This window comes from Dendronephthya gigantea, unplaced genomic scaffold, assembly GCF_004324835.1.
Source record: "Dendronephthya gigantea isolate DGI-Jeju-01 unplaced genomic scaffold, DenGig_1.0 000042F, whole genome shotgun sequence".
NCBI classification, from domain to species: domain Eukaryota; kingdom Metazoa; phylum Cnidaria; class Anthozoa; order Malacalcyonacea; family Nephtheidae; genus Dendronephthya; species Dendronephthya gigantea.
In genome coordinates this window covers 1,775,439-1,801,313 of record NW_021163052.1, presented here as the reverse complement: position 1 = coordinate 1,801,313, position 25,875 = coordinate 1,775,439, and the positions used below count along the sequence as shown (strand labels likewise).

At 35.8% G+C, this 25,875-nt stretch overlaps 3 protein-coding genes across 4 annotated transcripts; 2 read left to right on the top strand and 1 right to left on the bottom strand.

The window, feature by feature from the left end:
• The first annotated feature begins 1,511 nt into the window (after window positions 1-1,511).
• LOC114526815 (core histone macro-H2A.1-like) lies at window positions 1,512-5,895 on the top strand. Of its 2 annotated transcripts, none has more exons than XM_028548337.1 (5): window positions 1,512-2,051; window positions 2,996-3,377; window positions 3,516-3,605; window positions 3,789-3,963; window positions 5,531-5,895. In XM_028548337.1, the coding sequence occupies exons 1-5, from the start codon at window positions 1,770-1,772 to the stop codon at window positions 5,691-5,693; spliced, it is 1,092 nt and encodes a 363-aa protein (XP_028404138.1). In that variant the 5' UTR covers window positions 1,512-1,769; the 3' UTR covers window positions 5,694-5,895. The 2 variants fall into 2 exon arrangements, with proteins under 2 accessions (XP_028404138.1, XP_028404137.1); XM_028548336.1 differs by lacking the exon at window positions 5,531-5,895 and adding an exon at window positions 4,598-4,904 and having other exon boundaries at window positions 1,533-2,051.
• Window positions 5,896-6,129: 234 nt separating this feature from the next.
• Window positions 6,130-25,857, top strand: LOC114526853 (ubiquitin carboxyl-terminal hydrolase 36-like). Its single transcript, XM_028548380.1, has 8 exons — window positions 6,130-6,218; window positions 21,548-21,629; window positions 22,251-22,401; window positions 22,681-22,911; window positions 23,459-23,565; window positions 24,354-24,492; window positions 25,309-25,423; window positions 25,734-25,857. Exons 1-8 carry the CDS (start codon window positions 6,136-6,138, stop codon window positions 25,855-25,857), a joined length of 1,032 nt encoding a protein of 343 aa, XP_028404181.1. The 5' UTR covers window positions 6,130-6,135.
• Window positions 7,759-10,226, bottom strand: LOC114527011. The gene is made up of 4 exons (XM_028548572.1): window positions 10,151-10,226; window positions 9,947-10,022; window positions 9,622-9,828; window positions 7,759-9,185 (listed from the first exon to the last, which is right to left on the bottom strand). The coding sequence occupies exons 2-4, from the start codon at window positions 9,999-10,001 to the stop codon at window positions 8,260-8,262; spliced, it is 1,188 nt and encodes a 395-aa protein (XP_028404373.1). The 5' UTR covers window positions 10,002-10,022; window positions 10,151-10,226; the 3' UTR covers window positions 7,759-8,259.
• Window positions 25,858-25,875: the final 18 nt, after the last annotated feature.

Here is a 25,875-nt window from a genome sequence, read left to right as displayed (position 1 = left end):
AGGGCGTCTCCCTTTATGCGACCAAAATGGCTGAATTGAAATAGAGTATTCCGTTAAAAATATAGGAAATATAGGAATAGCAGGAAACCGCATTTCCTGTACCAGGCAGATGTAAATTACGATATACGTCAATGCAAAGTTCTTGAAACACTCTAAAAAATCAGTAACTGTCTGTACTAAAATGCAACAGGACCGGTCTGATCGTTTTTACCGTATAAAGGAAACGTCCATATGCCCGAACGATGAGGAAGTTTTCATCTTTTTTTTTCGTAATCAAACGAAACCGGCAAAATTATGCACGGCTAAAGTGATCAATAGCGATAGTATCGCCTTAAAGCCCTTAATAACAAGAACCACATACTGAGGGAGTGATTTTTTAGGCCAATAGCTCCTGCGTGATTTCTCGAGCCGATTTTTGCACATTTTGAGGAAAAAAATTAAAAAATTGTTAAAGACAGTTCACAGCCGCTTCTGCGCATCGGTTCTGCTCATAACATTGGAGGACGCCATGTTTAGAAATTGCCCATATTTTGTATGTTTTCCCGTTTTTTTGAGCATAAACTATTTCTTATTCGTTTAGAAATATTGTGAACTAAAATTGTAATATATTCTGACAGGACAGGATATTTCAAGAGATATAGTGATGTAAACTAGCTGCGTTTGTTTACATTACAAACTGTAAATAAAACTACCTTTGGCTTTGAGCAAAATCTAGTTCAATGTATTTCCAAACGATAACTTTTGCATAATGCTGAATATGAATCCAAATTGACTCGAAATATACATTTTCAATTAAAAAATTTGATGTATTTTAATTATTATGCACTCTTTATTCACAAAAAACTTTTGTATGACCATAGGCGTAGAGTATGGGGGGCTGAGGGGCTGGAGCCCCCGGAGAAATCTTACAAGGGGGGCTCAGCCCCCTAGAAATTTTCCAGAAAGTAATATTTGCATCAGAGCAATGTTGAATCTTTGAAAAGGCATCCTTACATACACATGAAACAGTATTATCATAGTGAATATAATAATATATCAAACAACTCGGAAAAGCAATTGCAAAATACAGAATTTTCGAGTTATAAAATCATAAAATACATGGCAGCTTGTTCATTTTATCTTTCATTAGTTTTCTACCCACAACAGGTCATAATCATTGGTAAATATTTTCTCCGCCTGTCGGCCATATAAACCATGACTACCGATGCAACTATATCAAGAGGAAATTTATTGTAAATTTAACTGTATCTAATGTCAGAAGGTGTTGCTAGCTAGATATCATGTATCTAAAATTTGAGCCCCCCCAGAGGCTCAAAATAAAACTCTACACCTATGTGTATGACAATTTTATTCTATACCAGATTCATATTTTTATTCATTATTTCGTAACTAAATTTCTAAATTTACTGATTTTGAAATGCTCATTCCAGCTGTAAAGACCAGTGACGAATTTTCCTAATTTTGAATTTATGTGAAAGGGAAATTAATATAATAATCTCTTCAATGACAAAAATAGTTTGTTTATTTGTCGACTGGCTATCAAGATCAACCCTTATATTCTCCCAAAATGAAGTATTTCCGTTTTGCCGCCTAATGTGCACATCAATTATGGGCTCATCAATTCAAATTTTCCTTTTCTGCGCTGTGATTGGTTAACAAGGTGTTCGATTGTTTCTAAAAGGACGCTGAGAAATCCTTGAAGAAGCCATTATTAGTGCAAGCAACTGTTTGGATAAGAGTTTCTATATATTTTCATTTAAATCATCAACATGTCAGCCCGTGGAGGTAAAGCAGCGAAGCGCATGAGAAGCACTCGCTCTCAGAAGGCTGGCCTGATCTTTCCTGTGAGTAGAGTGCATAGATTTTTGAGAAAAACCACGCACCATTATCGCATAGCTTCGGGCGCTCCAGTGTATCAAGCGGCCGTGATGGAATATCTCACGGCAGAGATTCTCGAGTTGGCCGGTAATGCCGCAAGAGACAACAAGAGATCAAGAATTATACCCCGACACATCCTACTGGCAATCGCGAACGACGACGAACTTCACAAGGTATGTTTTGACCACCATGTGCTTGAAGTCCTTCGACCTTCTCTTTGACTATTTCGTTTGCCTTTGTTTCGCTTTAGTCCTTATTTAGAAATATTTTAACCTTTGTAATAATCAAATATCCCGATTCATCAAAAACCGTCCCACTTCGGATGTATTTGCAGCGATTTTGACCCTATATAAAGCGATCTGGAAAATGCCTGGTCAAAACCTTTGTTGCAGCTGCTTTGAAAAATAATCACTGTTGGTGTTCCCGCGCAAAATTTTGAACGTGGCGTGGTCGGACCCAACACTTGGCCATTGGTATTTAGGAGAGACAATCAATAGACCACAGTCTCCTTTTGTTAGGAAAAGTTTATATTAAGTTAAATTTTTGGGCTCTAGTGTATTCATTGCAAGTTATTTTCTAAAATATCAAAATTTTAGGTGAGGTTTTTCTATCAACAGGAAGTAAATTATTGCCCCATATATAATTACTTGGCTGTTGTAGATTATCGATGATAGAGTGAGCTTCAGTTCTTATAGGCCCAGCTATCGACACTGATTCAAGTTGCAAAATTGTTGCAAAGATTCAGCAAACTTAAGTTAGGCAGAAAAAGTTTAACCGATGAAAATATTTTAGTTTAATTTACACAATTCTAAGAGCACTTACCTGTATATAATAGTGATTATAGTATATTAGTTCATCTAGACTGAGCTGATTTAGGGTAAAAAGAGATGGATTTTACACAATTCCTAGAGCCCTTATCTGGGCTGTGCTGGTTTAAGATCAAAACACATGAATATAGGTCTCAGAGAACCATGTACTGACATTTTGTGGGCAATTTGTATTTAAAATGTACAATAAAAGTAGGGAGTGATGGCATAATATCAGTGCAGGAAGCCTTTGTAGTTGACAAAATATTCACCACTCTTTTCCAACTCAAAAAGATCAATCTTTGTTGCAGCTTCTGAAAGGTGTGACCATTGCATCTGGTGGTGTTTTACCAAAAATTCACCCAGAACTCTTGAAGAAAAGAAAGGGTGGCAAGTTGTATACTCCGGAAGAACTGAAGGCAAAGATAAAAAAGAAGGAATCAAAATCAACTCCCAAGAAGGCAGCCACACCAAAAAAGCCTGTGAAAAAAGAGGCATCAACTCCAAAGAAGAGTGGCAAAGCAGCAAAAAAAGATGCCAGCAATGATTTAGGACCAGGATTCACATTGCTGTCTGAGAAAACATTGTTCTTAGGACAGTCTCTGTGTGTAGTGCAAGGAAATATTGCAGAGATTGATGTTGATGCTATTGTTCATCCAAGCAATGCAAAGTTAAATCTGGCAGGAGAAGTTGGTAAGCGAATGCAGTAATTATTTCTATTGAAATCATAGAAGCCTTTTAATAATAACACAGGTTGGAATTGCACAAAGTCTGATTAGTTTAACTTATTAAATAGCATTATACTGACATTATACTTGATATTAACTTTAGGTAATGCACTGAAAAAGGCTGGTGGTGAGGCTTTTGAAGAAGAAGTGAAAAATTTGGCAAAAGATAAGAGTCCCTTGGAAGTTGCTGATGGTAAGCACAATTATTAGTTTAGATTGGACATTATGGGGAAATATTTGTGTTCCCTGCTACACAAATTAGCCAAGAAACCTTAAAAAATTTAGGAGCCTTAAAAGCTAGTTTTGGCAGAAGGTGTGATGGCATGTATTACTCTTGTAAAGATTATTTTTAACAAGAATTTTCTTGTTATTTTAGCTGCCATTTGCCAAGGACATGGTTTTCCTGCCAAATTTGTCATTCATATAAACAGTCCAACTGCTTCCCAGAAGGATGCCCTGGCGAAGATTGAAGAAGCTGTGAAGAACGTTCTCACTCTTGCCGATGAGAAAAATTTGAAAAGTATAGCTCTGCCATCAATTGGAAGTGGAGCGTAAGTAGATTTTTTTACATCACATTGAAGAATTAGTCTTAGATATGTTATTGTTTGATAAATTTTTTGTTGGTTAAATTCAATGCATTCACTCAAACCAAAATGCCATTAGTTTACATTTGGCCTTCTTGTATCATTACATAAAGAGCTTAAATATAAAGGAATATTTGGGTTTTCAAACCTTGTATTCATTGTGTAAGCTTGTTTAAAAAGGTACTTTGTATATTTACAAAACCGAAACCGGCAAAATTAAAAGCTAAGTATAAGTTTTTAATATGATATTTAATTGCTTTTAAATTTATAGCATAAAAGCCTATAGCATAATTACAAAATTTAAACTAGTTTAACAAAGGATTATGAATGACAATAGGTTACAAATAAATAAAGCGTAGACTGTGGATTTGATTTTAGTCCAGGTCATCTTAACCACATGTGAGATCAGCTGGAATATCTTGCGTAAATTGCATAAAGATATTTGTGCATACATGGCAGGGGATTTTCCTCTGTTAACAACAAAACATTGGTTGTTGATTATGTGTATCTGGTTTTGGATTCTTCTTCCTCCTTGGAACAAGAACTTGACAATTCATCGCCAGCAACACAGTCACCCCTTACCTCGCTTTCTCCCTTGCAGAAAACCTGACTTGAAAGCAACCATTGTGCAAACAACCTTGAAGACGATCTCCGATTACTTTGTCACTGTAATGGCCTCCTCTTTAAGACAGATCAAATTTGTCATGACCAAAATGGAAGATATTGGAACATACACCACAGAAATGGCCAAACTTGATGCTTGATTTAGCAAACTTGTGTACAGTCTATATACTACATTATTATTATTATGTCTTAGTTTTTACCCTAATCACTGTAATTTTTAGAAATGGTGAACTCTATTGCTTCTTATTGACAATAGGCATTATATGATATTCCTCTGAGAATAATAGCTGATAAAGGTTTTATCTTTAACATTTTTTTGTAGAGGTTGACATTCTGTATACTTAGCCTACATTTTTATTCACTTTGAAGAGAAGAGATCTGTGTAATGCCAAAATCTTATTTTGCAGTTTGTGTATATAGCATTAAGTCATTTTTTCACTTTATTATTCAGAAGTAATTTTAAATCAAGTTTAACACATGCTGATCTGGTGATTCTGTAGAATGCCTGAAATTTCATTCAGCAAAAACCTTGACTATTTTATTAGCGGATCCCCAAATAAAATGTTCTGCCCTTAAAAGATTAATTAATTACAGCTGACCTTTCTCAACTGGCACTGGTAATAATTCCATGTCCAGTAAATCCTCAATCCGGGATTAGGATTAGAGTTAGGATTCAGTTTTTATGTTGATTAGGATTAACCCTACCTAATCTTAAATCTAATCCAAAGTTAGTCTCAAAGAAAAAAAATGGTTTATTTCTAATAACTAGGCATGGAATTTTTACCAAAAACGGATGCTTAAAGTTTAATCCAGGTATTATTAATATCGGGTTTTTTCTTCGCAAAATCTAAAAACTACAATATCTGAAAACGTAGCAGACAGTTATAGTTTTGTCAACGTTTTCTTTCAGGAATAAACTTCCAAAGCAAGCCACTGCAGAGGTGATCCTTCGAGCTATTTCCGACTATTTCGTCTCTGTCATGGCTACCTCGTTAAAAGTTGTCTATTTTGTCCTTTACGACAACGAGAGTATTGCTGTTTACACATCTGAGTTGGCCAGACTGGATGCATGAAGCATAAAAAACGTAACATTCGTCTTTTAACAATTAATTTGATGTCATATAAACCATAAATATTTGAATTATTGTATTACATCAAAGTGATATGATAGAGAAATCCGCCGATATAAACTGAACCGTGAGTATGAATTGTAGATTTCTTGATAATTTTAGTTGAAGAAAAATAGTCTATCGTAAATATTGTGATATTTAACACAAAATTCAGTGTAGCAAACTCGGTATAATGAAATTTATTCATCAATACAGTCCTCAGTTTGTTTCAATCTCTACTCGCTAGCATTTTATAAGAAGAATTATTGAAAAAAATCGTGGAAAGCAAGAATACAAAACAATGGAAAATTTAAAACAGTGCAAAGTTTTACAAAAGTGGAAGCATAACTTGAATATTTTGGCGGGAAAAATTGCGGGAAAATCGTTGTTTTAAATCCTCTTCAAGATGGCGGAACAAAATTTTGAAAATCTTTTATCACGTAGTGGACGACAAGTGTTCTTGGGCGACTTGGAAAGACGTCGGCCAACGTATGTACATATTTTTCTCTTCTTTCAGCTTAGATTTATTCAGATCGCAAATAAAGTAACTATGTTACCTCATATATTAATAATATATATTTTCATAAATACTAATTAGTAAAGTTTGTCTCAGACATATTAATTAAATGGGGGAGAAAAGCCTTGGTTCAGAGCGAATAGATAATGATTGTTCAGAGCCAAGGCTTTTTACCCTGGCTAACGTTTGCCAATTATACTTTAAGTTGATTTCAATCATTTTATGTACATTGTTGCAAGCCGATAACTTTCTGTAGGGGCCAATTATTCTTAAAGGATGAGTCTCAGCTGTCTGAGTTTGTGATGCTAAGTTTACGGTTTCATCAATTTACAGGCACCCGGACATGGTGATAGATACTTTCCCGTAATGGTGATAGATACTTACTAACTGTAAACACAAAGTATGACGGTTGAGGCTCATTCTTTAAGGTACTCTGATCAGTCTGATGCTGACATTACCTAAATTTCAGATTTATTTAATGCTACAGAATCCTACCCCTAAATCACAGACTGCCATAAAGATGCATTTTATTAAAAAATATACATCAAATTAAACTATAAGGTATAAACAGCATCCACTTATGCCTCACAAAGTATGTGTCTCCAATTTTTGTATAATTAACAATCATACCATGAGCTTGAGTCGTATATGAGCTGATAGGTGCACTGAGTCAGCTATGGTAACACCGAGTCAGCTATCAGCCATTTACAAAGAGAGCGAGGGGTACAATTGTTTTATAATAGCGAGCGACAAAAGTATTTATTAACAATTTAATACATATTTACATATTCTTAATTTACCTCAGCAAACTATTCAGCCATTTTGCTTTTTTTGGCTTTGCTACCCACTTATATGAGCTGGTATACGGTGGGTAGCTCAACCAATCAGATTGCAGAATAGCTTGTATACAATGAGTATTGAGATATACTTTGTATAACCATCGTATGGTTGCCGTAGTAATGGTAGAGAAGCCAATGCAGGCAGTGTATTGGCCAGAAAGTTAATTAACATGTCAATCATGGACCAAAATAATGGTGGACATGTAATATGATTTGCTTTGGGAAAAAGATACAATGTTCCAACATAGATTTTTAAGCGCAGTTTTCCATCACATCTGTATGCTCAACTTTTGCAAGCAAATTATGCTTTGTTTTGCATGCCTGCACTAGCAGCTTTGGTGGAGGCAGCTTTGCCTAAAGCAAACATGAAATAAATGTGCCTTTTTTTGACCAAGTGTGTCAGTGGATGTTAGCTTTGAACTGATATTATTGTTAGTCAGATTATGTAATTTTATGCATATCCATCAATAGTGATTCCTATTTTGACCTAAAGAGGGATTGAAAGTGTGCTTACAAAAGCTATCAAAAGTTTTTAAAAGATGGTAAAATATTTTGCAAATTTGTTTTGTGATTGTGTTACTGATGTAAAGCAGCCTCATACCGAGGCGCTTAAAATTCATCATTCAACCAATTGGTACAATATTTTTGTGACAGTCCAGCAAGCTTTGAGATGAGAAAGTCAAAGTCTATATCACCTTTTTATTGCTAATAAACAAACTCCAGGATTTGCTGATGGTTATTATGAAACATTTGCAATGCGAGCATGTGAACTAATAAGTGTTTGGTGAGACGCCCAATGATCGAGACTACTAATTTTACAAACTATTTTCCCCAGAGATTAAAAAATGTTATCAAACAACGAGAAAAATTTATTTGGAAACTTTTAGCAACATTTCAACAACATAAAAATAATAGTCTACATAGTATGTGTAATCTTGTTTTAAGTTGTATATAAAAATCGAAGGTAAGGACTAATTTTACAAACGTTTTATACATCTCGTTTGACTTGAATATTTACGAAGTTTTTATTTTATGTAAACTACTGAAATTAGCATTCAGATATAAGTTGCTGGCGCTTACATGATTATTCCGGCTAACTGCTAAAAACTATGTGTCAGACGTTTTTTCAGTAATAATATTAATATAAACAGTGAATGAAGGAAGGAGTTACGACTTAACAAGATGCTCCTTGCCATACAGCACATTGAATGAGTGCACAGATTGCGATCAAAATCAGTGACAAGTTGGTGTTATCGCTTGAACCTACAATGGTCGAGGTCGAACATTCAATCTTGATCTCATCCAGCAAAGGCTTTGCTACATTTTCCCAATATTCGCCAAGAACGTCCTTGAAAAGTGGGTAGTACTGCTTCAGGTGTGCGATGCTTGAACAGGTTGGATATGGAACAGTTGCGATCTTCAGTGTATCATTGTATTCACCGGAGAGAATATACGTAAAAAAGGTAATTCTAAACACCTTTATTCCATATTCTGTCTGCAAAAGCTCTTTTGTTTTGTTTTTGATAAATGACGGTAGCTCGTTACTTTCTGCTTCGTATCCTTTCGCGAGTAGTTTCCAGTAGCGGAATATTTTCCAGGCGTCTCCTTGGTACCAATCCTTCCACTGATCACGTGGAACTGGGATTCTGATCAGCTTGTTGCACGTGTCATTCACACCAGACGCGGTAAAGTCTATCACTACGCCTCTGTTAGCGACAGCGTCGTCGTAGTAGGCCAGCGAATTCGTAGTGTACTCCAGGTTGGTAAGGTTGCCGAAGAAAGAGTTGTTCCAGTTGGCCAAATCAATGTCCTCCCCATCTCCTTCTTTATCACCGATATGAACGATCTTCAATTTTGCCCACTCTGGTGGACCTTTGCAGTATTTGTCTTCCCAATGTTTCTTACAAATCTCAACGATTTTGTTTGCGTCACAAGGGCTGTCGGCGTCGATGTCGAGAGTTTTCCTGCCGAGGAACTGGTCACGAACTGATCCACCAAATGGTATACACAGACAGCCACCTTCTTTGAGTTTGTCAAGTACATCCTTGATGGTTGTTTTCCCAAGTCCCGGTACACGAGCCTTTAACGCCTTTTTCATTCCTTAATTAAATCAATTTAATATTCAATTTTTATTCATATTTTATCTTTAATTAAGTTAAAAAATTCTACTGAATTTCAACAGTTGCTCTTCTTCAGGAAAAAGGTACAAGCAATTGTGCACAAAGGCCGATTGGTGTGCGATTTAGTAAGCACGTCTTCCTATACGAAGCAGCAAACAGACATTCTGGTAACAAGACTTAAAAAAAAATAAAAGACTGCTATAATGTTCAGATGTTGAAGAATAGCTGCAGTTAAAGACAAATGATCCGGCATTACTAGGTGTTTTGTAAACATTTCTTCCGTATTTAATTTTAATTTTCCTGCGTCACCAAAGCAACGTCCCAAGTGTATGTGTTCCGGGTGAACAACTTCCATAAAAACTTTCTTGTTTTGTTTTCTTCTGTCAAATCAGCAAGAAATCTAACAAAATGTGTACCTTGAGTGACGTCGTTTGACACAAACGTTACTGCTGGTGGACGATCCCAAGGTTTCGGATTTCCATCGTAAGCTATCGTTTTTGGGTCAATTTCACAGTAGTTGGAACAAGCGCCAGTGCTTCGTTTTGTGCGAGAGAATTGGGTTTCGCTTTCTACCCCCTTTTTCATAGAGATCTTTAACCTCGCGAGTGTGGCCTCCGAGAAACCTGTGAAAAAAAATGAAACATACAAAATCTGATATCAAAGGTTCTGTTTACTTATTCCAAAGTTGTGCAGAATATGAAAAAAGTCCAGGAAATATCATTGTCATTATCTGCATCTTACCTAGAAAAAAGACCAGGATAGCGAGATAACTTCTTAGATTCAAAAACGTGGACATGCTGAACCCAAAATCCACTCACTGCGAAATACAATTTTCAGATGGTTTTATTGAATTTTATAATAATGCAATTGCACTCCATCATGAAATACCGTCAATGTGAAGTGTTGCAATGTTAAATGTTAAAATGTTAAAATCATATTTCTTACCTTTGTTTAAAAGTTTCCTGAGCTTGCAATTTGACTTATTTCCTGTTCGCGACTTGACACAAATAAAGAAGAAGCGTCAGAAGCGTTTTACTGTATACATTTGGTTGTCATGTATATTATATAAATTTGCATTCAGACACCTGCTTCCTAGATACACCGACACCTTCTATTATTAGCATAGTAAAAAAATCTGGATACTGATTGGTTGAGAGGAATACAGCTATTTTGTTGTATACTGCAGTACAGCTTTGAAATGATTTTTTTCAAAATAAACAAAATGGCGGAAGGTTTTTTTGCATACAAATTAAACAAACCTGGAGGAACAAAAAGGACCAGAAAAGTAAACGCAAATACTACCAAAAATACAAAGTTATAAATGAAAGTCTGACAAGACTGTATTTTCACAAGAAACTATCAATGCATGTTTGCTTTGCCTTTGGAAAAATGTGCTCGAATTATTCCTTATTCAATTGTCACGTTCGCGATAAAGCGATACAAAAAGTGTAGGATTTTATTTTTTTTGACAGGACACAACATTTGTTTTACAAGCGTTATAGTGTATACATTTCCTCTGAGTGAATAATTAGGAAGTTTATATTATCATGTAAATTCTATAAATGTGCATTACTGCATTATACCTCATAACCGGGATTATAGGCAACACCTGCTTTCTATTACTAACAATGATTTGTCACGTATGAAAGCCTTAAATTCGGATTAGAATATATTGTTAGCTAAATGATGAAACATGCATGCATCGATTTCTGTAGTTGTTTCAAAATTTCTCAAACTTGAGCAACGAAAGGGAAAAGTCGAAATAATGCAGAATTGTGTATTTTGATTTTATCGGAATTGTTAATACAGACCTTGGATTCGGCCCACTCCAACAAGGGGGAATTTCGTTTTAGACGTTTGAGTTTAGTACTTAGTAAAGTTATGTCTCAGACATAATGAAGGCAGAAAGCCTTGGTTTAGAGCGAATGGATTCAGAGTCAAGACTATTTAATCTGGCTAACGTTTACCAATTATAGCTTAAGTTGATTTCAATCATTTTATGTACAATGTTCCAAGTTCCTTTCTGTATGATTATATTATTAAACTAATTAAAGAATGAGTCTCAACTGTCATGCTTTGTGATGCTATGTTCACAGTTTCATGAATTTACAGGCACCCGAAAATGGTGATAAATACTCACCCAAAGTAAACATATAGCGACACAAAGTATAAAGGTTGAGGCTCATTCTTTAAGGTACTCTGATGCTAACATTACCCAAATTTCAGATTTATTTAATACTGCGGAATCCTACCTATAAATCACAAACTGTCATAAAGATGCATTTTATAAAAAAATACATTAAATTTCATTTTAAGGAATAAACAGCATCCACTTATGCCTCACAAAGTATGTCTCTCAATTTTTTTATATAGTATATATTACCATTTTATGGTTGCCATAGTAATGGTAGACAAGCCAAACCAGGCAGTGTATTGGCCAGAAAGTTAATTAACAGTTCATTGACTGACCGAAATAATGGTGAACAGGGACATGTATGTAATATGATGTGCTTTGGGAAAAAAATTATAATGTTCCAACATGGATTTATCTGTTGCTGTATGTTTTTAACGGCAGTTTTCCATCACATCTGCATGCTCTGCCTTCACATTTAAATTTATGCTTTGTTTTGCATCCCTGCATTAGCAGCTTCGGCGGAGGCATGCAGCTTTGCCTAAAGCACACATGAAAAAAATGCGCCTTTTTGTGACCAAACGTGTCAGTAGATGTTAGCTTTGAACTGATATTAACGTTAGTCAGTTTATGCAATTTTATGAATATCCATCAATAGTGTTTCCTATATTTTGTCTAAAGATAAAAGACTGAAAATCATTTGCTTATCAAAGCTACCAAAAGTTTTTGCAGGATGGTAAAATTTTTTGCAAAAGTGTTTGTGATTAAAGAAAAATCTATTTGGAAAGTTATCAAACATAATAGTCTACGTAATATTTGCAATTTTGTTTTAAGTTGTCTACAAGAAGCTAACTTATTATTACTTAATAATGACTATTTTTACAAACGGTTTATACATTTCGTTTGAGTTGAATAATTACGAAGTTTCTATTTTGTGGAAACTACCAAAATTTGCACTCAGATATCAGTTGCTGTATGTTTATATGGGGTCTGTACGCTTACAAGATTATTATTCTAACTGCTAAAAACTATGTGTCAGACGTTTTTTCAGTAATAATATTAATATAAACAATGAACGAAGGAAGGAGTTACGACTTAAGAAGATGCTCCTTGCCATACAGCACATTGAATGAGTGCACAGATTACGATCAAAATCAACGACAAGTTGGTGTTGTCGCTTGAACCTTTGACGGTCGAAGTTAAACATACAATCTTGATCTCATCCAGCAAAGGCTTTGATACATTTTCCCAATATTCGCCAAGAACGTCCTTGAAAAGTGGGTAGTACTGCTTCAGGTGTGCGATGCTTGAACAGGTTGGATATGGAACAGTGGCGATCTTCAGTGTATCATTGTATTCACCGGCGAGAATATACGTAAAGAAGGTAATTCTAAACACCTTTATTCCATATTCTGTCTGCAAAACCTCTTTCGTTTTGTTTTTGATAAATGATGGTAGCTCGTTACTTTCTGCTTCGTATCCTTTCGCGAGAAGTTTCCAGTAGCGGAATAGTTTCCAGGGGTCTCCTTTGTACCAATCCTCCCACTGATCACGCGGAACTGGGATTCTGATCAGCTTGTTGCACGTGTCATTTACACCAGACGCGGTAAAGTCTATCACGATGCCTCGGTTATCAACAGCGTCGTCGTAGTAGCCCAGCGAATTCGTAGTGTACTCCAGGTTGGTAAGGTTGCTGAAGAAAGAGTTGTTTCAGTTTGCCAAATCAATTTCCTCCCCATCTCCTTCTCGATATTCACCGATATGAACGATCTTCAATTTTGCCCACTCTGGTGGAGCTTTGCAATATTTTCTTTCCCAATGTTTCATGCAAATCTCAACGATTTTGTGTGCATCACATGGGCTATCGGCGTCGATATCGACAGCTTTCCTGCCGAGGAACTGGTCACGAACTGATCCACCAAATGGTATACACAGACAGCCACCCTCTTTCAGCTTGTCAAATACATCCTTGATTGTTGTATTTCCAAGTCCTGGTACACGAGCCTTTAACGCTTTGCTCATACCTTAATGAAATTTATTTTTACTACGGATTCAGGTAGACCGCTAATTTTTGCGCAATGACGTGTATAGGCGTGGCTTTAACGTTCTGACATTTTCAGCATTCTATTTTAGTCACTTTTGTTTGCAAGGTTTGAATTTTGAACATAAACATTTAAGTCTTGCCCTAGAAACGTGAGAATGTCTGCCTGGAAACGTCATCGCCCAACCGTTAAGATTAAGGGGGACAACTATTCACAACGGTCTACCTAAATCTGCACTCAAGAATACAGTATTTCAACACAGTTACTTTCACGAAAAAAAGTACAAAGAATTTGAAGGCCGAATTTCAAGGAGCTGTGCATGCACTTAATATTTATGAATCGTCGAGAAAGAAGTAATCTTTATATACCTGGCTCCTAGAATTTAAAACTTTCCTTTCCTTGAAATTTTTCTGGGCTCGAAACTGACATTGTGTTTCATGCAAATATGCTGAAGTGTATATAATACATAATATTTTAAGAAATATATGCTATTAGTCCTTTAGTCTAATTCTTTTCCATGCTCCAACCGTTACATTGGTGGCATTCGTTACTAATTGAGTTAGTTCTATTATTAATTTAGTGTGTGTTTAGTACTGTTTTGTAATCGTCTGTAATCTATAAGTCTGTAACCTGTAATCAGCGGCTGAAATCTATAAGTTAAGTATACAGGACAAATGTATACCTTGATAGACGTCATTTGACACAAACGTTACTGCTGGTGGACGATCCCAAGGTTTAGAATTTCCATCGTAAGCTATCGTTTTTGGGTCAATTTCACGGTAGTTGGAACAAGCGCCAGTGCTTCGTTTTGTGCGAGAGGATTGGGCGTCGCTTTCTATCTCCTGTTTCATCGCGAACTTTAACCTCGTGGGTGTGGCCTTCTGGAAAGCTGGAATAAGAAATTAAAAAAAGAATATGAAACATACAAAATCAAAGCTTCACTTTACTTATCTTATTGAAAGGTTGTGCAGAATATGAAAAAAGTCCAGGCAATGTCATTGTCATTTTCTGCATCTTACCTTGAAAAAGGACCAGGATAGCGAGATAACTTCTTAGACTCAAAAACGGGGACATGCTGATTGCTGAACGCGAAATCCAATCACTAAAAAACACATTTTCCGTTTGGTTTATTGAATTTTATGTTAACACAATTATACTCCATCATAAAATATCATAAAATTGAAATGTGAATCAGACAATGCCTAAGTAAGGTTGGTACAAGTCCTTTATTAAAGTCTTTAATTATCATTACACTAAATTCAATACATAAAGCGTAGGGGAATTAACTTTTGGTGATTCGGTATTTTATTATATCGAATTTTCATTCGAAAAGAGTTCTTGTAGGTTTTTGATAATGAAAAGTCCTTGAAATTTCTTAAAGTTATGGTCGGAGTCATTGCTTATAAGACAAGGTGCTAAAAGTAAAAGTTCATCTAAAAAAATTCGATTTTTATGAAACTGGTCTGTATATTATTGGAACCAGCCAACCAGGAGACGTTAATATGAATGCTGCAAATACTTACTCTGTCATAACATAGCAATGTGTTTCGTTCATTTACTGAAATAAGTTTTTTATAACACGCATATATAATTATATGTATATTACAGCCTCACATCATGACCGTACATATATATATCAACATTCCAAGAATGTGCTAAGCAACGCTTGTGGCTCAGAACTAAAAATTTCTTTGTTCCTTTTGCACATCCTGTTTTTAAAAATGATTCAGAATCAAGACAGAAGAATAAACCTCATCGGGCCATTTGAAAGATAAAGGGTTAGGAAATATCGGAATTAAATGCGAAAATTCCAGAATATATATGGTTGCTATGGGTGAATTTGAGGTAACAAAACATCCTAACACTTTGAGCCATACTACAACTGCTGTTTATAACCGTCTGCCAACTTGAACGTATTATTTATATGACATTTACGAGCGCTGTCATTTAGTGGCACTCCGGGGTCTCTAGTCCGAATACTCGCATAGATAATCATATCCAATCCTGTTTTTTCACAATAATAAAAAGGTCAATATATCGTCAGCATTATTACCCCGCTGACGGGATGTATATTAAGCCACCTAAAAGTTAAACGGGAATTAACTAAAAGTGAAAGCGAGTATCTCACATTTTATGATCAATCGTTCGCGAAAACGAATAAATTTCTGGGAGGCGAAGGTCGCTCTTATCCACATTTACCACGACCATGCATTTCGAAAGATAAATAAATGGCTATATATAAAAATATATCGCTTAGTTCACGTAATACCTTGAAATTCTTTCACACGTTATTTCGTTGCCTCTTTTGTTTTCACAGAGAAATTCCTAAAAATGTTCAGCAATATTTTTTGGAAAGCAATATAGTTACTGCTGAGAATCGTTTGAGCAACTGCCTCATAACTGGGAGTTAGCCAATAAGAATGCTCAAAGGCCATTTATCATTGCTGAAATTAATATGCAAAATCAAATAGGTATTGTTGATCTGTACCAACAACGATGTATAGCTTTAAATGAAATATCAATCATGGGGAGGTGGCGCTGATTTAAAAACCGACCGAATTAATTGTCCTTTAATCCGAATTTTTTCGATAGGTAAATAATATTTAATTACCAGTTACTAAGTGTTTGTTTATATATTACGGACTGAAATCCTTTCTTAAGTGCTTCGTGCACCATCTGAATCTGTATTGTTTTGAATCGGCAAAACAATGTTTTCTTTCTATATTGCATGGCAATTACCTGTTTTAGCGTCCCTGCTTAATTTGCTTTGTAAATATTGTAATGAACGAAATTTTAAATAAAATGTTTTTTTAGCTTTCATGAAGTGTAACTTTTCTTAAATTGCATCAAAACAATTATGACTGATATGGATAAGGTCGACAAACTTGGACTTATTATGAGCTTTACGCGTCCATTGTTATTGAAAATGTCTATTCGATCATTCATCCCGTTTACGTCGTTATTATTACTAACAACACTGTATAATTATATATCTTGATATGATGTACGCGAGTTGTAGTTTTCCCCACCTTTTTTATGAATCAACTTAAACAGTATTCTCGAATTTGTGCTACATGCAGTTGAATTAGCTAATGTGTGCAATCCATGCACATCAAACTTTACGAGCATAGTTTTACAGCATAGTTTTACAGCATATCTTTCCTTAGGATTCAAAATTTTATCAAACACTGCGGAAACTCTTTTTGGAAACCTTTCATAAACATTACTATTATAAAGATCTGCGTTATATGTAAAAGTTGTTTGTTTTGTGATGCGAGTTGCAAATAAGGACTTCTGGAAATGACCATTTTCTCCACACAGTACAGTACTTGTAAGAGTCGGACTTGATCATGAATCATATTTCTTACCTTCGTTTCACACCTTGACCTTGCAACTGATTTCCTGTTCGTGACTTGACACAAAGTGTGTTTTAGAAGTGTTGTACTGTATATTTCGCCCGAGTTTGAATAATTAGGAAATTTATAGTAATATCATGTGAATTTTCTAAATTGGCATTGCGCGGCCGCGGTTACTACATTATGCCTCATAACCAGAATTACGCAACACCTGCTTCTTAGTATTAAGAATGATTTGTCACGTATGAAAGCCTGATTAGAAGATGTTGTTAGCTAAACGAAGAAACATTCTTGCATCGATTTTCGTAGTTGTTTCAATATTTCTCAAACTTGAGCAACAAAAGGGAAAGGTCGAAATAAAAAAGTTTTTTACTTTTTTTATTTATCGGAGTTGTATATGACGGGATAAAACTTTTTTGCTTCTTGAAACTGAAAAACTGAGAAACTACGTCGCGTTACAAAAACGCGTCCGATGTGTGTCAGTCTCCATTCGGGAAATTATACGCGAATGTATATAGAGAAATGCGATTTTGTATTGCTTTCATATCGTGTCGCATATTTCTGGCGATGTATATAATGCATGTCTACAAGAGCATATGCTGGCCTTACAAGATTATTCTAGCTACTAAGAAATTATACGCGGCATTATTGTTAATAATTATTGTTTCGATTTTCAAAGCATGAATAGTAAAATAAAGAAAGTTTCGTGTTGCATCTTAACATCCAACATGTCGAATGAGCACACCAACCAAGATTAGACGCATTGACCAACTGGTTTTGTCGCTTGAAGCTTTAGAAGTTGGCGTGGTTGTTAAAGCGGTTGTGTTGGAAGGTGCAACAGTTGTGGTTGAAGGTCCCAGGGGACATTCGATCTTGATCTTATCCACCAATTCCTTCACTTCGTTTTCCCAATATTCACCAAGAACCTTCTTGTACAGTGCATAGTACTTGTTCTTTTTCTGATTCTGTTGCGTGATGTCTGAACAGGTTGGATAAGGGACAATGCGGCGATGTTTTTGTTGTCGTTGTATTCACCAGAGAGAGCATATTTAAAAAAGGAAGTTTTAAACACCCTTTTCCCGTTTTCTGTCTGCAAAATTACTTTCGTTTTGTTTTTGATAAAAGATGGTAGCTCACCGTCGTCTGAATCGTATCCTTTCGCGAGAAGTTTCCAATAACGGAATATTTTCCAGTAGTCGCCATGGTACCAGTCATCCCACTGATCACGTGGAACTGGGATTCTTATTACCTTGTTGCACGTGTCATTCACGCCATACGCGGTAAAGTCGATCACTACGCCTCTGTTATCGACAACGTCGTCGTAGTAGCCCAATGAATTCGTAGTGTACTCCAGGTTGGTAAGTTTGCCGAAGAAAGAATTGTTCCAGTTTGCCAAATCAATTTCTTCCCCATCTCCTTCTTTGTATTCACCGATATGAACGATCTGCAATTTTGCCTTCTTGCTCGGAGCTTTGCAATATTTTCCATTCCAATATCCATTTCCAAATCTCAACGATTCTGTTTACGTCACAAGGGCTGTCGGCGTCGATATCGAGAACTTTCCCGCCGAGGAACTGGTCACGAACTGAACCACCAAATGGTATACAGACACAACCATTCTGTCTCAGTTTGTCAAATACAACCTTGATGGTTGTTTTACCAAGTCCTGGTACACGGGCCTGTAACGCCTTGTTCATACCTTAATTTCATTAATAAAATGATCACTCTACATATAGGCCCGTTTAATTGCAATTTTACTGGGATGTTGAGACAGTTAGTAACGCTATGGTATAAAAGTACCTTATTTGACAAAAGGAGAGAATGGCAGGAAAAATCACTCGGGCCTTAAGAGATTGAATTTGAAATTCCCTTTTGATAGTTGTAAACAAGCATGGATAAGTTATAGATTATGAAATAAGGATGTTTCAGTTTTAATTTTTGCTAGCCGGTGGTTATCACCATGGTGGAGTTTATTAAAGTAAACAAGATCAACTTGTAGCTATAGTAAAGCTATAGCTATACAAGTTGATATTTGTAGTATAGTATGGAAAAATTATATGCATTGGTTGGACAAGAAATACAATACATTTATGCTGTCACGCGTGGTTGTGACTAACACCAATTGTCTCCTAGAATTTAAATATTGAGATACCATAATGTACCTTGTGTAACCGTGTCAGAAACAAATGTTTTGGCTGGCGAACGACCCCATGGTTTAGGTTGTTGATTGTATGTTATGTTCTTTGAGTCAACCTCGACATAATTGGAACAAGCGCCGGTGCTTCGTTTCACGCGAGAGGAAAAGGTAGAATTTTCGTTCACTTCCATCGCGATTTTCAATATCGACGGCGCGACCATCCAGGAAACTAGGAATATAACAGATGCATTTGTAGTTAGCTACGTTCCAATATAACCAGAGAGCAGTTCGACAAGGTCAAAACGTCGTCAAGGCAAACTGTATCTCCTTGATACACCCTGTATACACAGATTGGGCATCGTGAAATCTCTTGAAAATATTTACGTCTTACATCAAAATCAATCGTTTGAAAGTTCATAGTGCGCTGTGCAACTATCAATCTATTTTCCACCATTGGAAACTGAAGCCTTAATTTTTTAAGTCTTCTCGGAATGATTAAAATGCCATTCAGGTACTTCAATTTCACAAACTCCATCATGGATGTATCTTACCTTGTAACATGACCAAGATAGCCATGTAAACTCTTGCATAAAGGATCGCTGACATGTTGAATCCAAATATTAGCGATTGTTTCAGCAGTTCAGCTATAAATATTGCAATTTGTAATCATTTTATAAATGGAATATACATGTTTCAGACGTCGAACTTTTCATGTGCCAAACCTAATTTTAATGAACTAAAATCTTTGTTTAAGTTCACAAAGCCCTCTCTGTTAAAATATTTTACAATATACCCCTTAACATTGATTTCTAAGAATAGCAATTAATATTTCATTTTTTGATAACGAGCGTAAACGATTGTAGAGTTAAAAATCATTTAAAAGACACATATATAAATCCAACATATGAATAAATGCATGCAAAGGCTGTTTTCATATAACAGGCTTTAAACATTTACCCCCGCCAAAGAACGCGGGGTGGAAATCCGCCTTAACGCGTGACTGACTGCGGTGGAGCGCAGGTAAAACACCCTGGGTACGAGGTTGACTCAAATGCCGGTCATATGATGTTTTTGAAACACAGTGAATTATGGAATTCTTGGAATTGCGACGAAGCCAACTTAGCATACGTATTCGCTGTCAACATATGTACTGCAGTAATAACAAAAAACTGCCGAAAATGTGACTATAGGAGAATAAAATGTGTTCAAAATAAAACAAATTATTTCGAGTTGCAGGGAAAGCCAGGCGAATATACACAAGTACTAATATATCGTGAAAAAGTTACTTTCGTTTCAGCTGCATGTTTATGCTCAGCCCATCTTGCTTCGCCTCAAAGTCATTGAAAATTCGTCTACTTCCGACCTGAATTTTGTTCCTCCAAACATTCATGACAAATCTATTACTAAAATCGTAAGGTTTGCGAAATGCCTACTGATCCTGGAGACTTTTGGGTAGGCTATGTTAATTTTTATATGTAATATTTGCTTCAAGTTTATCTGACATTGACTACGTGCAGTATGCTGAATGCAGTGCTTGTCATCAATTATCACTATACAATTTTGCATATATTATGACAACAGTCACTTAGATTATCACATTTCTTTGTATCTTACCTTCTTATTTGTTGATAAAGCCTCCAGAGCCTTGTTCACTTGGGCTTGAAAATTTTTAACGCTACTGTAGTTTGTTTGACTTGGGTTATAAAACGGGAAATTGAAATTTGATACCAACACTGGCGTTGCCATCATTCATAAGTAGATGGAATATATCCATATATGGCCATGTTCATGCACTGAGCGTAATATTAAGCAATTGGTTTACAAATACATAATCTCCCAAATCTATCGAGCTGGGTATATAAAGGGTTACAATATTGAGGCACAATATTGAGCTGTGTTTACACCATACAAGCTTATGAACCTGTATATATAACCTGTGTATAAATGTTTTAAATAATAAAAAGTAAACAATAACAAATAAATAATAATAATGAATAACATAGTCTCCCCTATCACGGTAGTATTTCTCATATATGGTTCCGTAGTAATTAGCCAATTCTGTTGCGATTTCCAGTCCCTTAAGGCGTCGTGTTAAAGAAATAAAAGATAAATGAATATGTTATGTGTGCAAAAAGCAAGCAGAAATTCAGTTAAGCCTGGTTCTCATCATAAGTCACCGACAGTCGGCGATGTATTGTTTGTGGCCGATATCGAAGAAAATTCATTCAAAACAGCAAAACATTTCATTCATCAGTGATCACCGACAATAGCTATCGCCGACCATCGGGAGTTATATGAGAGCCATGCAGGCCTTAGAAAGTGGAGGGGCTAAGCCTCCCAAATTTCCGGAATTTTATGCCAAATAAGGAAAAATTCTATCATGTTATCGATCTCTATCTAATTTTTAACAAAACTATCATGGAAGATTGTATATTGCAACAGATATCAGTGTTTGATATTAGATATAGCAGTTAAAATCATTGAAATATGACTACCTTCATAATTATATATAATTTGCTTCAATTAAAATTTACAGTGTTACACGTTTTCGCCCGACAATACGGTTTTATTAGTATCAGTTTTTTATCATGGTTCGTGATTTAATTAAGCGAGGATTGGGATCCTTGCTAAAAGGGAACCTTGTTGTTTACCAAAGTTTTGATTCATCGATTTTAGGAAGCGTATGACAACTGTAAGGTCATTTGCTGTGGTAAGAAACTGGGCGAGTCATCCAAATGGAGAGAAATCAGACGAACCGGTGAGTCGCAACGTGACGAACTTGGGCTGCACAGAGAATTTCACCGCGCCATCCAATTCCGAATTCTGGAAATTTAAGTGGAATAAAAGCACAAAAGCGAGACAAAGTTTCTATTAATATGCCACCTGCCGTGTCGCAGGGCCGGGAATTTTACGCAGAACAGAACGCGCTTTACATCATCTTGAACAAACAAATGTCGTGGTATTTACAGTCCATAATGTAAACAAACACTTTGTTTATCTTTCGAACCACTATATATTTATATATTGCCTAAAATATCAAAAACTGTCAAAAAAGAAAAAAATATCAATAATTATTTTGGTTCGCTGTAGAGTATGAGCTGGAGTTTATATTCAAAATATATATTTTTGCTAAATAAAGTGTTAAATCAATTAGCTATCATATCCATGCATTGTTTTGAGCATAACCCATGCACAGAAGCTACCTCAATCCTTCTTAATATGTCAATCTTAATCTATGTTAATCTTAATCTTTGTTAATCTTTTTTAATCTTTGTTAATACGTATATATGCCCATCTATATTTGTGGCTTAACTTCACGTCTGCTGATACTGCAGGCTGCTGATGAACAATCATTCTGTATAATATCTTCAACCCATAGGCCAGTCCATCCAGTCAAAAAGACAATACCCAATCACCCGAACTGTCCCACCAACCACTGGGGTTTCAAGATGTCCAACCAATGTCTGATGATGACAATGCTGATATCCGCATACCTTCTATTCCTGATGACGATGATGATGGCAATGTTGGTACGTGCATTTTATTACTCATTACATCTTTCTCATATATACTACCATCTGGAAATTTCGGGACTTTTTATAAGACCTTGTACAGTCATACATGCACGAGCAAACATAGATAAGCGTATAAAACTTTATTATTTTTGGACGCTGGCCCCAAAAATATAAGTATATATATTTGTTTACTTTTATATTGCATATGCATTTAAATATGTTACATAGGTGAATATTTAAGATATTTCAACCGTATTTCAACAGCACTGTACGAACTCACTGTTTCTATTTCAGACCTTTCACCTCTTGTTGCTTCGAACAAAAAGGAATTGGATGGCGAATCTTCGTCAGATATAACCCAGAACGCTTCAGTGGCACAAGATGACGTATCATCAATGGCAGTCGATGAAAGTCCTACGAAAGATGAATTACCACAAAGTTTCGGCGTAGAGGGTAGTTTACCTGGTGGTGAAGAAACTGTTTCGAAAATTGTCGTTCAAAGCAATTGGGAAACGCCATTATTGAGTACGTATTGTAATTGCTTTTGGCTTGTATAGTTTATATATCTAGTTTTATTCATTTCAGCTAATTGAATTAATTTTAACCACTAGATTTTTCTTCTAACTGGTACAAAAAAGTTTTCAGCGGGAAATTGTATGAAATACACTGAGAAAAACATACAACGAATATAGCTACACATGTTTTGAACTCCATATCTACGAGTTATCGGCACGAACTTTGAAATAGTCTGAGCAAAATTACTGTGAAATATATAGTCGAAACTGGAAATCATGGTCTGCAGAATGTGTCCCCCAAAGCGAAAAGTTTTTAATTTTCATGGCCACCAAAGCGAAAAGTTTTTACTTTTCTACTGCTCTAAAACGGCCTTTCTTCCCCAAAATTGAGGGTTGTATACACGCAGTTTTTGTTATCGTGTAATGCTATAGAAAACAAAATAACCAAATCATTCCAGTTGACACCGTAATTTTATCGCGGCTTTTTGTTATTACAGTTATTCGACTTTTTTTAAGCGATTATTTTTAACAACTGAAGTAGCTAAATCATAAAATAGATACAGGAAAAGAACAAGATTTTGATGAAGAAGATGAAAACGATGATAATCCTTTTGCTGGTGATGATGTTGACATATATGAAGAGAAGAAATCGCCTGAGAATGAGGTATTTGAAGCGAAGATCATTTTAGACGATATTATTTATATTTTATATGTAAGTTTAATTGATCGATGTCAGTCGTTGATAGCTGATTCTGAGGATGTGTTTAAAGCTGGTTTTCCACTGGCGATATTTTTCGCGCGAATCGATATTTTACTTTTGTTCAGAGCTCTCAACCCAAACCATCTGGAATAAATTGATCAAATACAAAGGAATAAAGTCACTTCGGGGGAAAATATGGCTAGTAGAAAACCTTGTCTAATGTCGGTTTTCCACTAGCGGTATTTTTCGCGCAAAGCGAATTTATTCTTTTGTATTTGAGAAATTTGTTCCGGGTGGTTGCAGTTGACAACTCTGAACAAAAGTAAAATGTTGCTTCCAGTGAAAACTATCTCCAGTGGAAAACTGGCCCTACTATCCCGAAAACGCCTGAACGCAGTTTACCATACCAAAGACTATCCCGTCTGCGCACGCGCGGAATCACTTTCAATATGCGAAACAACTATTATATACTTCTGATTTTTTTTAAAAGGCCGGAGAAGCTTCGGAATCGGAACTTTCTATATAAAGGACAGTCTCGCGGGGTGGTCTCGATCTAATTTTGATCAGAGCCCCAAGCTAATAGAGTAAGAAGACCAATTATACTTGCATAGATCCTCGATCTTATTAGGATAAATGCGCCACTCGTAGGAGCAGTCTCCTGGCCCAATGACGTGATTACCAATGGTCTGGAATATGTGCCATACATATATACATGCAGGTTTTCAATCAAACGGTTCTCATTTCCTAAACAGCAGTCTCCATCGTCAAGCATTGGTTTGAAATCTGGGCAACAGAGTCTCCAGTCTCGTCCAACAGCAAAGAAAAGAGTCGTCTTGGACATTAAAACGAGAAAAAATAAGCAGCCTCGGTTTGATGAAGAGGAATATGAAGGTATCGTTAACACGAGAACGAGGCTTAGGGGCCAAGACCGCGAGCCTCGTTCCCGCATTATGACTTATTTCCATACTTATTAGTCAAAATGAAAAATTATTTTCATGCACGGGTTATAGAAGGTTGTTTTGCATCTTCGCACATAGCTTGTGAGAGTGAAACTTAATATCCATCTCATTTAAGGTGGTTCTAAATTTAAAACGATAATGTTGTGACGTAATTACCGAAAAGGTCTATTATTACATCATTACATATATTCACGATGATTACGATTATTATGCATTCATACTGTATTCTCGTGTCTGGTCGAAACACTCCAAATAAATCTCAATATCCGGTTAAATTTCATATTTTCACCGAAAACATCGGTCCAAAAAAATCAATATCCCTTATCGCTTGGTATCAACATCCCTTGGTATCAATATCCCTTGGTATCAATATCCCTTGTTGTCCCTCAGCTTCGCTTCGGCAGATAACTTTGACCTCGGTCTGAATAATTCTTGATATCATGCTCAGCCTCATCCAATGATTGTATATTAAATTAAAAATGGCGTAAAATAATATGCATAATCTACTTCCCAAAACTATAGCGAATGCGATTAAAATGACGATAACTCGTTTCCTATTGAAGCTCCCATTCTAACACTCCTTAAAAGAAGGGCAAGATATTCTACAAATTTGTTTCATGTAAAATAGAGATTCCTTATTTTTTATCGGGTAAAGGTTTAATGTATGCCAATAGTAGATCGTCCTAATCTTTTATGTCTGTATGCATGAGCTTTTCCATCGAAAAGGAACATATATTATATATTTTAGCGCAAAACTTCGTTCGTCTATACAATGCCGATAGGGGAAGAAAAGGCGGTTCTAAAGAAGTCACTGATCTAGATATCGTATTGACTAACGTTGAAGAAATTGCTTTGGATATGAGGTAGCTACTGTATGTCACTCAAAGATTCTGTATATACGCATGTCATATTTGAGTCAGAAAAGCGCCTGAATATGCATGTATACCGTCAACTTTTAATAGCTCAAAATTATGACAAACTAATCTGTGATATGCAACATTGGAAGTAACTTCTTTCAAATATTCAAAAAGGTTTTTCTAAATTATTCTTACCACAATTAAATGGTTAACTATCTAGAGAAAATACGGCTTTAAATAAGGTTGTATTTGAACGGCAAATCATTGCATGGTTACATGAAACTAATACTATGTAACTTGGTCATTTTTTTCTTAGGCGCCAAGCAAATTCACCATTAACCAAAAAGGTCGTAAGGGAAGCGTTCATCCAACTTCGACAAATATTCAGTGATACGGCAAGTGCCTACAGACGCCTTTTTTGTCATGTTTCGTATATATAACGAACTGAGTACGTATAT

Excerpts from the sequence above, each read along its gene's own strand:
- LOC114526815 (XM_028548337.1), top strand. The coding sequence starts at position 1,770 with ATGTCAGCCCGTGGAGGTAAAGCAGCGAAGCGCATGAGAAGCACTCGC. Across the intron at positions 3,378-3,515 it reads AAATCTGGCAGGAGAAGTTG|GTAATGCACTGAAAAAGGCT; the intron begins GTAAGCGAATGC and ends TATTAACTTTAG. Across the intron at positions 3,606-3,788 it reads TCCCTTGGAAGTTGCTGATG|CTGCCATTTGCCAAGGACAT; the intron begins GTAAGCACAATT and ends TTGTTATTTTAG.
- LOC114526853 (XM_028548380.1), top strand. The coding sequence starts at position 6,136 with ATGGCGGAACAAAATTTTGAAAATCTTTTATCACGTAGTGGACGACAA. Across the intron at positions 21,630-22,250 it reads GAGAGAAATCAGACGAACCG|GCCAGTCCATCCAGTCAAAA; the intron begins GTGAGTCGCAAC and ends TTCAACCCATAG. Across the intron at positions 24,493-25,308 it reads TGATGAAGAGGAATATGAAG|CGCAAAACTTCGTTCGTCTA; the intron begins GTATCGTTAACA and ends TATATATTTTAG.
- LOC114527011 (XM_028548572.1), bottom strand. The coding sequence starts at position 10,001 with ATGTCCACGTTTTTGAATCTAAGAAGTTATCTCGCTATCCTGGTCTTT. Across the intron at positions 9,829-9,946 it reads TATCCTGGTCTTTTTTCTAG|GTTTCTCGGAGGCCACACTC; the intron begins GTAAGATGCAGA and ends TTTTTTTCACAG. Across the intron at positions 9,186-9,621 it reads GTCAAACGACGTCACTCAAG|GAATGAAAAAGGCGTTAAAG; the intron begins GTACACATTTTG and ends GATTTAATTAAG.